This window comes from Vulpes lagopus, chromosome 8 (genome assembly GCF_018345385.1).
Source record: "Vulpes lagopus strain Blue_001 chromosome 8, ASM1834538v1, whole genome shotgun sequence".
NCBI lineage: Eukaryota > Metazoa > Chordata > Mammalia > Carnivora > Canidae > Vulpes > Vulpes lagopus.
Window position 1 is genome coordinate 107433083 of NC_054831.1, and position 12054 is coordinate 107445136.

General features: G+C 45.9%; 1 protein-coding gene across 2 annotated transcripts in view; it reads left to right on the plus strand.

The window, feature by feature from the left end:
* The first annotated feature begins 9554 nt into the window (after positions 1-9554).
* Positions 9555-12054, plus strand: part of CSNK2A2 (casein kinase 2 alpha 2) — a 39197-nt gene continuing 36697 nt past the window's right edge. For both annotated transcript variants that reach the window (XM_041766244.1, XM_041766245.1), the window contains exons 1-2: positions 9555-9728; positions 10462-10573. In XM_041766244.1, the coding sequence (XP_041622178.1) occupies positions 9625-9728; positions 10462-10573 (216 nt within the window). In that variant the 5' untranslated portion in view covers positions 9555-9624. The remainder of the gene's footprint in view (positions 9729-10461; positions 10574-12054) is intronic.

Below are 12054 nucleotides of genomic sequence, written 5' to 3' on the forward strand. Positions count from 1 at the left end.
TGAGCCCTTGTCAACATAAATAAATAAAAAGTTTGGTGAGGACCAGGATAATTACACAGTTTTCAAAACATCTCCCCATAAAATACAAATTTCTTTAAAAAAGTAAAAAGAGTAACTTTACGGTTGAGAAATCTGGCAGATGCTAGTCATGTGATTGAAGTTAATACCTCAAGAAATGGAACAAATAGAAATTTCCCACCATCTGATAGGAGGAAACAAGAAGTACACAATATTATTTCTGTGATTATATTTTTTTCTGTGATTATTTCTGTGATTTCTGCCAAAGATATACAACTAAATCAAACCATGAAAAACCATCAGATAACCCCAAATCGAGGAACAGATTACAAAATAACTGATAATACTCTTTGAAAAGAAATGGAAGAACTGCTCTAAATGGAGAGAGATGAACTAGATATGACTCTGTAGCTATGTGTGGCACTGGATGTTAGACACAACATGGTCATTGTTTCATGGTATATACATGCGTTGAATCATTATGTCATACACCTGAAACTAATACATTATATGTCACTATGTCTCGATTAAAAAAAAACATGACAACATTGTTCTGGAGGGGATGTTTTGGCACTAAAGGATATTATTGGGACAAATGGCAAAATTAGAATGGGGTCTAAGGATTATGGTGTTGGCAGTATAACACAATTCTTGCTCTACCTAGGGGAGTCTCTACTTGATTCCATGATGGTTCCACCAATGCTACCAATGTCTAGTGTGCTTGTGCCAGGCCCACCTTATCCCAATCATCTCTGCCACTGTCACCTGTGTCCCCTCCTCCACTTTCTCAATGAAGGGATCAACCTCCACCTCAGAGATGTGGAGTTTGGATTTTATTCTTGGGCTTGGGTTGTGCTTTCTGGGGCTGACAGTTCATCCATGAGGACTTCTGTTGTCCTCTGTCCCCATATGGGCAGCTGAATTGCCAAGTTTGCACATTCCCAGGGCCCATCGCTAGCATCTGGGTTTCTCAGGTTGTCTTCCAGTCAAACAGGAAGACTTCTGCAAGTACCCAGAAATGATGCATTTCCTAAAACAAAAGTAGAGCTTGCAGATGCAACATCTTTTAGTTTTGTTGTTGCTATCATTGTCTCATGTTTTAATTTTCATTCCTTGGTATAGTATCTATTGGGGGAAATGAAAGCTATGGAGCTAGCAGTGTCCACCATAGCCAAACTATGGAAACAGCCCAGATGTCCATCGGCAGATGAAGGGATAAGGGAGATGTGGGATATAGATATATATGCAATGGAATACTACTAAGCCATCAAAGAAAACATGAAATCTTGCCATTTGCAATGACACGGATGGAACTAGAGGATATTATGCTAAGCAAAAAAAAAAGTCAGAGAAAGACAATTATCATATGATCTCACTCATATATGGAAATAAAGAAGCAAAACAGGATCATAGGGGAAGAGAGGAAAAATAAAACAAGATGAAATCAGACAGGGAGACAAACCATAAGAGACTCTTAATCATAGGAAACAAACTGAAGGGAGGGGCTTAGGGATAGGGTAACTGGATGATGGACATTAAGGAGGGCATGTGAGGTAAAGACCACTGGGTGTTGTAAGACTGATGAATCACTGACCTCTACCTCTGAAACCAATAATGAATGTTAATTAATTGAATTTAAGTTAAGAAAAATAAAAATAAAAGGCAACAAAATCTCAGGCTCAGAATCTTCTAAACAGATACCCTAAGCTGAAGAAGGGTAGGGGCTAGAACATAGGGCAGAAAGCCCAGTGTTAGGAGGTTCCTTCATATTCTTTTGCCTCCAATAATTAGAGCAGCTGGTCCTTTTGGAGAGAAAACTTTCTACTTTAAAATAACACCAACCGCAAAGTGATAAGCAATTATCTGTGATTTCTAATGGTGACAAACTCTCAGGTACAGCTCACGTGCTTTGTTCTTATTTTTGTTTTTGAGTGTTTATCCATAATGGAAGGAAATGCTAAATTTCATTTAAAGGTTTGTGAATAAGGATGTAATTATTGGCGTCCAAGTTTATGAACATCCTAAGTGCTAGCCACCCACTCAGGTTAAGGATACTGAGTTATCACGTGGTGGATCTGACAGCCCAGAAATCACTTCAGCAAAGGACCTGCAGGAAGCCCAAGGATGACACGATGCCTGCATAAGTCAAGGCAAGGCTATGGGCACCCAGACGGGAGGCTAGAAGTGAGCCGGACAGACCTCAGTGACAGATGGGACATGAGAGGTGATGGTGATTCTGGACAATTTGGAAGAGCAGTTGGGCAGGAAGCAGATGAAGGTTTTCTCAGTACACTAGCCTTACCATGGATGCGGTGCCTGCTTCTTTAGAGGTTAGCCCATTTCCCTCTAAATGCCTCCCACAACCTCCCGGAGTGGGTGAAGCCCCAGAGAAATCCCACCTACCCTGTAAAGTACCCCTCCCTATACATTCTGAAAGAGTCCTGACCCTCTTTAAAATACAAATCCCTTCTTAGAGAGCTGTTATTCACATTTTAGCCCGAATGAGTTTATCCATCCTTCCCTGAAAATATTAGAAGAATTCTAATTCACTGAGCTTCTGGGAATAGTTGGCTATTGAGGGATGGTGGCTAAAAGTGTGCCCCCTTTCCCAGTGAGCCAATGTTGAATAAAAGGGGACTCCCCCCAGCACTAGCTGAAAAATGTCTGTTTCTATCACTTCTAGCCTAGGCAGGCTGTGCCCCCATCCCTGCCTGTCCACTCAGAGGCACTTTCTGGGTGGGTTGGAGGGCAGAGTGGGTCATACTTTAAGGATAATTAGAGAGGAAAAAAAGAATTAAAAAGAGATAGTCCTGGGGCACCTGAGTGGCTCAGTGGTTGAGCATCTGCCTTCAGCTCAGGGAGTGGTCCCAGGGTCCTATGATCTAGTCCCACATCAGGCTGCCCTCAGGGAACATGCTTCTCCCTCTATTTATGTCTCTGCCTCTCTCTCTCTCATGAATAAATAAATAAAACCTTTAAAAGAGAGAGAGAGAGAGACAAAAGCATATTGCATATAAATGTACCCAGGTGAAGTGCAGCCAGTAGGGCTCTAATTAACATATTTTATTCACCTGTTTGGAGCCTCAAAGACAGATATGAGGATCGCAACATTCCTAGTAGACTCCTTGGTTACAGAAAGAATTTAAGACCCTACTGCCCTACTCTCTAGCCTTTCCCAACTGGCCAAAAGTCTCCATTAACTCACAAGTTGTTAGGGGAAGCGCTAGGATAGTCAACAGCCTGTAAACACAGGTTATGTTTTTTTTTTTTTAATTTTTATTTATTTATGATAGTCACAGAGAGAGAGAGAGAAGAGAGGCAGAGACACAGGCAGAGGGAGAAGCAGGCTCCACGCACCGGGAGCCTGACGTGGGATTCGATCCCGGGCCTCCAGGATCGTGCCCTGGGCCAAAGGCAGGCGCCAAACCGCTGCGCCACCCAGGGATCCCCAGGTTATGTTTTCTAATGTTGAGACTCCAAGGCACAGAGTATGCTTCCTTCCAGGTCTTTTCCTAGGTTTTTGTTACATGTCTGAGAACTTACCCGTTAAATCTATACATACACTCTGGTATCCCACTTTGAAACTAAGCAAAGCAATACAAAAGAACATGGGTTGTATTTTATGTCCTTAGTGCAAAGGGCTTTTAAGGATACTTGCCAACTTGTGGGAACCTGAAAGGCAAAGAAGGGCAACTTTGACTTTTCACCTCATGGACTTCTGCATTTCCTGGTAAATGTTTATTATTGAACGAGTTTCCTATCGCTACCATGATAAATTGCCGCAGATTTAGTGGCATAAAACTGCACCAATTTATAATTTTAAACTTCAAGAGCTCAGAAGTCCAAAATGGGTCTTGTTGGACTACAGTCAAGGTGTAGGCAGGGCTGGATTCCTTCTGGAGGCCCTAGATGAGATTTTCATTTCTTTGCCTTTTCCCAGCTTCTAGAGGTTGCCCACAATCCTTGGCCCATGGCCCCCTTCCTTCTTTAAAGCCAGCAATCACACCACTCTGCACTCTGCTTCCATCACATCTACCTCTCTGATGCTCCTGCCTCCCTCTCCTGCTTAAGGACCCCTACAAAATTAAACCCACCTGGACATAACACAGGATGATTTCTCCATCTCAAAATCCTGCATTTAATCACATCTGCAAAGTCTCTTTTTTCCGAGTAAGATAACATAGTCACAAGTTCACAAGCCACAGAGATTAGGAAGTAGATTATTTTGGGGGACCAAGGTGGGAAGGATGGCATTATTCTGCTTACCACCACTACTTCTATAACTTTTATAAAACTCTTACTGGGGCAACTGGGTGGCTCAGTTGGTTAAGCATCTGACTCTGGATTTTGGTTCAGGTCATAATCTCAGGGTTGTGGGACTGAACCCTGCCTCAAGCTCCAAGCTCAGCATGGAGTCTGCTTGTCCCTCTCCCTCTACTCCTCCCCCCACTTGCACTCATGCTCTCTCTCTCAAACAAATATTTTTTAAAATAAATAAATAATCCTTATTTTAAAGTCTTATGAAATAAAAATTTTCTCATCACTAAAAGTTCAGGATAATCATAAGTTTTAATGATGCCTAATATTGTACCATAGGAATATGCCGCAATTTATTTAACTGGTCCTGCAATTTAGGAATTTGGGTTGTTTTACCTTTCACAATTTTCATGATGAACATCTTTTGGTCTTTTGGAAAGGGGATATATAGAATTAGAAAAGGGATACAGAAGTGGAGTTGATGGTCAGAAAGGCCTTAATTCAAATCCAGATTCTGCCTCAATTCTCCATGTCATTAGAGTCTTGGTTTCCTCAACTACAAAAACAGGATCCCTTACCACTCCAATCTCAGGATTTTTTTAACAGTTTTCTTGGTCTATAATTCATATACCATGTAATTCACCCACTACAAAATCAGGGTTTTAACTTCAGGGTTTTTACGGGATATGGTGATATTGAACACATGAATTGTCACCACTGTTAATAATTCTTTGATCATAATTTATGTTATTTTATTAGGCTGAGTTCTTAGAACTAGCCGTATAAAATAAAAGCCTGTAAAATCTCTCAAATGTTTTAGAAATAGACAGAAATATAAATAGAAGATAGAAAGTGTTCTTCTGAGGGTTTTATATTTTTGTGGGGTGTGTGTATGTGTGTGTTTGGATAGAATTTGGGAGCATAAGAGTTGGCATGAAACTGTTGAGCTATTTGACCCAAGATGCTCTCTTGCATTCTCCCCTGTGTAATCCTGAATTGTACTCACTCCCAAACCCACGCACACATAGTAATTAGTAGAAGTCAATTCTGGCTCACTGTCACCCAACCCTGCAAGAGCCACTGGCCTGTCCCTCCCCATATCCAAGTGAGATTTATTCCAGTGAGGACTGCATTAGCACCATCCCCCATCACCAATCTTAATTCACACCAAGCACACTGTATAGTGGGCTGGAGGAAGGAGAGGTGGTGGGTCTCCACCAGTGCCGCAGAAAGCCCAACCTACCTAACAACAAATCATAAAAACATAGTGTGGCTGTGGGAGGACTGGCTGCAGGTTTCAGGGCTGATTTAGTGAAGTGTCAGCCAAATCCTGGAGCGTGTTGCACCAGAGTAATGTGTGGGTGAATCCTTGGCATCCCAGCAGGTGTGAGAGCAGGTTACGTGAGATGGGTGTGGGTTAGGTGGTGAGGGATGAGAGGAACGTGCAGGGAGGGTGTGTGGGGTCAGAGGTAGGAGGAGGTGGAGGCAAGGAATGGGGCCCCCACTGGGGTTAGACCTAGTAATCATACCAGGAGTTTAGAACCATTTTTGGGTCACAACCTCCTTTGAGAATCTGATAAATGCTAAGGAAAGAATGCACATGCATACACACACATTCTCACACTTGTGAAGTGACCCACACACTCTGCCTACCATGTCAGGGATTCCTGGAACCCAGGAAGCTCATTCAAGGGCTCAGGATTAAGAAAGTCTGGCCTAGACTAATTCACAAGGACTTGTTGGAAAAAAATACAAAGGTGTGTTAAGAGCGAAAGAATGTTTGTACCTTCTTGTGTGGAAGACATTTAGAGACGTTTGAGGTTTTTGTCTTGAGTTTCAAAGTCCACTCACTCCATAAATGGTTTATTTATCTTCTCTAGCTTTTGTTTTGAAAATTTTCAAATCTATCAAAAAGTTGCAAGCTCCTGTAGTCTTCAACTATATTCTACCATTGTCAACATTTCTGCCTCATTGCTCCCCTATGCCCAGGTATGCTTGTACTCTTGGGATCCCACATTTTTCTGGAGAATCATCTGAGAACAAGTTGCAGATATTATAATACTTCATCCTTAAACACTTGGCATATAACTCTTAAGATCAAGAGATTCTCCTGCATAACCACAAGATGGTCTCACACTCACAAAATTTAACATTGATGTAATACTCTTATGTAATGAACATCCTATATTCAAACTGCTCCAGTAATTGCATTCATTAGGATGCGTTTTTTGCTGTACTCTTTCTCCTTCCCTCCCTCCATCCACCCCTCCTTCCTTCCTTTTCCTTCCTACCTTTCTCATTTGGGATCAAATCCAGAATTACACACTTCATTTAGTTCTATCTCTCAGGATTCTGTAATCAAGAACACTATTCCAGAGTTTTATTTTCTTTTGTGTTGTTTTCTCCTGTGACATTGATAGTTTTGAAGAGTCCCAGTCTTAGCTGTTTTGCAGAATATTTTGCAGTTTTGATTTGTCTGCTTGTATCCTCATAATGAGATCCAAGTTAAGCATTTTGGGCAGATGCCATGTCCCTTCTTGATGCATCACATCACAGGGTTAGTTGGTCCCTTATTGATGATGTTAAATTTGACTTGTGGTTAAAGTGGTGACCTCCACTTTGTAATTAGTAAGTGATCTCTGGGGTAACACTGTATTCATTGATAGCCTCTAAATGCGGCAAATGCTGAGTGAGCTAGTGGTGAGCATCCAGATTCAGTCCTTGCTCTCATGCTGTTTTTACAGTGGAGACAGAATTACCATTACAAAATATGCAGTTTTCTGAAGGATAGAGTGCTGAGATAGAGAAGAATCAACTCTACCATTTAAAGTGAACTTAAAGGGGTACCTGCCTAGCTGACTCAGTCCATAGAGATGCAACCCCCTTGATTTGGGGGTTTTGAGTTCAAGCCCCACATTGGGTGTAGAGCTTACATAAAAAAATAAAAGTAGAGATTTAAATTTAAAAATCTATTAAAAAAATTTTAATATGGGGCACCTGGTCCAGTCGCTCGAGAGTCTGACTCCTGATTTCAGCTCAGATCATGGTCTCAGGGTTGTGAGATTGAGCCCCACGTCAGGCTTTGCACTCAGCCTGGAGTCTGCTTAAGATTCTCCCACTCCCCCTCATATAAATAAGTTTATTTTTAAAAATATTTTATTTATTTATTCATGAGAGACAGAAAGAGATCGAAGAGTCAGATACATAGTTCAGAGAGAAAGCAGGCTCCTCACAGGGAGCCAGATGTGGGTCTTGATCCCCAGACCCCCGGATCATGCCCTGAGCTGCTGAAGGCAGGCGCTCAACTGCTGAGCCACTCAGTAGTCCCTAAATCTATTTTTTAAAAAGGTTAAAAAAACTTTTTTGTAATCTCTACACCCAATGTGGGGTTCAAACTCACGATCCTGAGATTATGGCATGCTCTTCCAACTGAGCCAGCCAGGTAGGTGCCCCTAAATAAAAAATCCACTAAAAAATAATAAAAATTTTTTTAAAAGAGTAAAATGAACTTAAAGAGATCTTGAGAAGGTGGCAGAGTAAAAGGACTTTGAGCTCACACCATCCCATGTTTACAACTAGATATAATCCACATCCGAGTAAATAAAGTGAGCTTAAAGGTGGGACTCAGGGAGGAGGAGAAAGAAGGCAAGTATGGGAACATGGAGGTGGAGGGAGAGGAGGCAGCCACAGCCAAGCTTGGAGGGTGGAAGGAAGCAAAAGCTGGGCATGAGGTGTCCTCAGGGAGGAAGAAGTGATAGGAAAAAGGCTCTATGTCTGCCAATAATGATACTGTGCACTTCGTAACTGCTAGACACTGCTTTAAGTGTTTTACATGGTTTACCTTGCCTGTCTCCCCCTAGTCCCGTGAAAAGGCCATTACTGTTTTTATGCTGTAAAACATGGCAGCACAGAGAGGCTAAGTTATTGGCCCAAGGTCACACAGTTTATAAGCAACACAGCCAGGATTCAACCCAGATGCATCTTGACTTCAGTCTGTGCTTTTAACTATATCAGGACGGAGAAGCAGGGTCTCACCTAGAAAACAGAATTTTTTTTAAAAAGACTGGAGTCAGAGCAACCTGAGCTGAGTGGGAAATGCTGTTGATAAAGGATGTGGAATGGGAAAACAAGGCAAAGAAAGTCCCAGAAGATCAAAGAGAGAAGAGCGTCAGGGGCTAAAAAGCATCATCCTAAAATAGGACAAAGTTTGGTCGGCCACCTCCCCCAACCCTTCAGGCAGGACTCACTATTCTCCTGCTCTCTGTCCTCCCAAACTGCAGGACAGGTACATGGTCTCAACGTGCCTCCCCACGAACTGCCCTTATTAATTACAGAGAGAAAATTAGGAACTTTGCAGCCAGCGCCCTGGCCCACTCCTGCTTAACCGAGGGACACAGTGAGCATTCAGAGGGTTCTGGGGAAGGCTCTGGAAGGGAGTGAGGGGAGAGTGCAAGAGAAGGATTTGTGAGGAAGGGTCTGGTTGGAGAAAGAAGGGGAAGTCTTGAGGTTGAGGGATTCTTGGGGGACAGGGCAGGGTCCATCGGAGAAAGAGGGGGCGTCTCCGGGACCGAGGGAAGAATCTTGAGGTGGGGGCTGCTCTCGGTGGTTAGGAGTGAGTCATGGGGGAGGGACTTGATGAGGACGGGTTGGTCGACGGGAAGGGTCAGCATGCGGACGGCTGGAGGGCTCGGAGCCGGCGTCGCCGGGACAGTCCTGAAGGGGCGAGAGCGGCCGGGCAGGCTCCGGGGAGGGCGCGCTGCGCCGCAGGGCCGCAGGGCAGCGGCTGGAAGGGGCTCCGGGGGGGCGGGCAGGAGGGGGCGGGGCCGGGCGGGGGGCGGGGGGCGGGGCCGGGGCGGCCCGGCCGGTCCCCCCGCGCTGCAGGGGGCGCTGTGAGGCTGGGCGGCCCCGGGCCCGGCGGCGGCCGCTCCTAGTGAGCGCGGCCCCTTTTCCGGGTTTCCTCCTCCTCCTCCTCCTTCTTCTCCTCCTCCTCCTCCTTCTTCGCCACCGTCGCTGCCCCTTTCCCGGCCGGCAGCCGCCGCTGCTGGTGCCGCCGCCGCCGCCGCCGCCTCGGGGCCGCGAGCCGAGCGGAGGCCGCCGCGGAGCGCGAGCGCCGCCCGCCTCGCCGCCCCGCCGGCTGCTCCAGGGCCCGGCCGGCTCGGCCGGCGCCCCCCGCGCCCCCAGCCCGCCCGCCCCCGCGGGCCCGGCCTGGCGTGGCCGCCCGCCGCCGCGCTCCTCCTCCTCCTCCGGCGCCCCGCGGCCCGCCGCCTCCTCCGCCCGCCGCCCCGCGCCCCCCGCCGCGCCGCCGCCGCCGCCCTCTGCGCCCCGCGGCGCCCCCCGGTCCCGCCCGCCATGCCCGGCCCGGCCGCGGGCAGCAGGGCCCGGGTCTACGCCGAGGTGAACAGCCTGAGGAGCCGCGAGTACTGGGACTATGAGGCTCACGTCCCGAGCTGGGGGTAAAGCCGCCGCCGCCCCCCGTCCCGCGCCCGGCCGCCCCCGCCGCCCCCGCCGCCCCCGCGGCCCGCCTGCTGGAGGCAGGGCCCCCTCCCCCACCGCACAGCCCTGGCCTCGCCGCCCCCCCTTGTCCCCGCCTTGCGCACCCCTCTCCGCCTTACCCCGAGGAATGCTGCTTCCCGGGAAGTGTAGGGTCCAGGGACTGGAGCCTGGTGGAAATGAGGGAGCAGCCCTTCCTCCTTACACTTCTGGGTTTCTGTTTGGGGTGGGCAGGCAGCAGCTGTCCTCTGGAGCTATTAAAATTCTCCGCCTTTTTAGTTGATTGAAATGAGCCCGGGTGAGAGGAAATATTTTGAAGACATCCACGTTCTCAAAGCAGGCGCTGGCCACCTTTGGGACGTGAAGTCTAAAGCAGTTGCTGCGGAGCCCCAGGCAGAGAGGCACGCTCTGAGCCTCCAGGATGGATGCTTTGCTCACCCTTCTACAGTGGCTCAGGGCCCTGCCTTCCTACCTCTGCTCCCCAGGTTGTGATGGACCAATTAGGTTAGGAGCTGTGCGCACAGTGAAAGGAGCCAAGTTTATGTTGTGGCTTTCACTTAGGGAATGAGTTGTGTGGTGATGTATAGACGCTTCCAACCCTTGATTAATGGAAGTGGCTGGATGGGGGTGTAGAATGGGCATAGGCTTGGTTAATCCCAAGTCCTGGCATTTATGTGTCACTCTTGCCTTTCACAGTAATCAAGATGATTACCAACTGGTTCGAAAACTTGGTCGGGGAAAGTATAGTGAAGTATTTGAGGCCATTAACATCACCAACAATGAGAGAGTGGTTGTAAAAATTCTCAAGGTGAGTTTCTTATGAATGGCATTAAGATTTTTGTTAACTGGTCAGGACTAAACTCCAGCCACATTGTAGGATGAGCAGTGCAAGCTCTTCGTTTTACACGTCTTCTCTCTGACGCCCCTTTACTGTTCCTTCTCCCACCCATTTTCCTGTGAACTTTGAAGAAAGAATGTACACCTGTTTGAAATCTAAGTATGATAGTTCAGGAACATACTTGTTCTGAAATGTCACTGTGGGCTCCCAAAGCGAAGGTTCCAAAGGAGTCCATTTGTTATTAAAGAAATGGGGTTCAGATGAAAGAAAAGCTTTTCCATGAAGATCCCATTAATTCAAGGGCTCCTTGAGCACTGAGTTTTGTTACCCATGGTGCTCAAAATTATTTCAGAAAGAAAGTTGGAAAAAATTAGAGCAGCTTCAAAGATGGGTTTGAAGCTTGCATAACACCTCAGTGGATGATCAGTTGTTTCGTATCCTTTGGCAGTAAAAGTTTGTCAGATGCAGTCGATACAGTGAACCAGTAGTAGCCAGAAGGTTCATCGATGCTTATCCAATAGAAAAAGTGAAATTGGGAGCAGTAGAAGAGTACATGTCTGATCACTAAAGCTAATAATTGGAACAAACCATCTTAGTGTCTGGTTTAGCAGCCTAACTTTGATAAAGATACACCTTTTGTTGTCTCTTCAGTGGAGACATGGTAATGAGTGTAAGTTGGCTAAATTCTCCTTTATAATGTTTTATAGGATGCACTTAAAAAAGGGGGGTAATTCTTAGTCTGTGAAGGGTCCCCATTGTTGCCAGATCGTTTAATGTGTGTGCATGTCATTTAGTGAAATGTTAAATTAATAATTAATATAAGCACTCTTGCATATACAAGATTTCCAGTGTGGCCATTTGCAGAGGCTCCGTGAAAAAGGATATATTGAAAAACTGTTTTTGTGTTTTAAGGGTAGAGTTGAGGCAGCTGTGTCCCTGTTTCGTATGAACAGTCAGGCTTACACCGTCTGAAAATCACTTCTCAGAAAAGTGACCAGCTCTGTTCGGTTCCTCAGTACCATCCAAGCCTAGTGATGAAGAAGCAGAGTTGCAGTAGAGAGAAATAGAGTAATCTGTGCCATCAGAGGCACTGGGGTGAGAAGTGAGAAATTGATACTGGAGATGTGGAGTTTGACTCCCTTCTTCCCCAAATGTGAATTGGACCTGAAAACTCACATGGTCTTTTTTTCCTCCCCCCTTTACAAGCATGAATATTTAACAAAACATTCCCTTCCGAGAAGTTACCTGGGGAAGCCGTGTGACTTTTTTTTTTTCCTTTATAAGTAAGCATAAATGTTTGTTGTTGATTTTTTTGTTGTTGTTTTTTAAGATTTTACTTATTCATGAGAGACACAGAGAAGCAGAGACATAGGCAGAGGGAGAAGCAGGTTCCCTGTGTGGAGCCCGACACAAAGTAAGCAAAGGCATAAATTGAAATTAGGAATATCCAT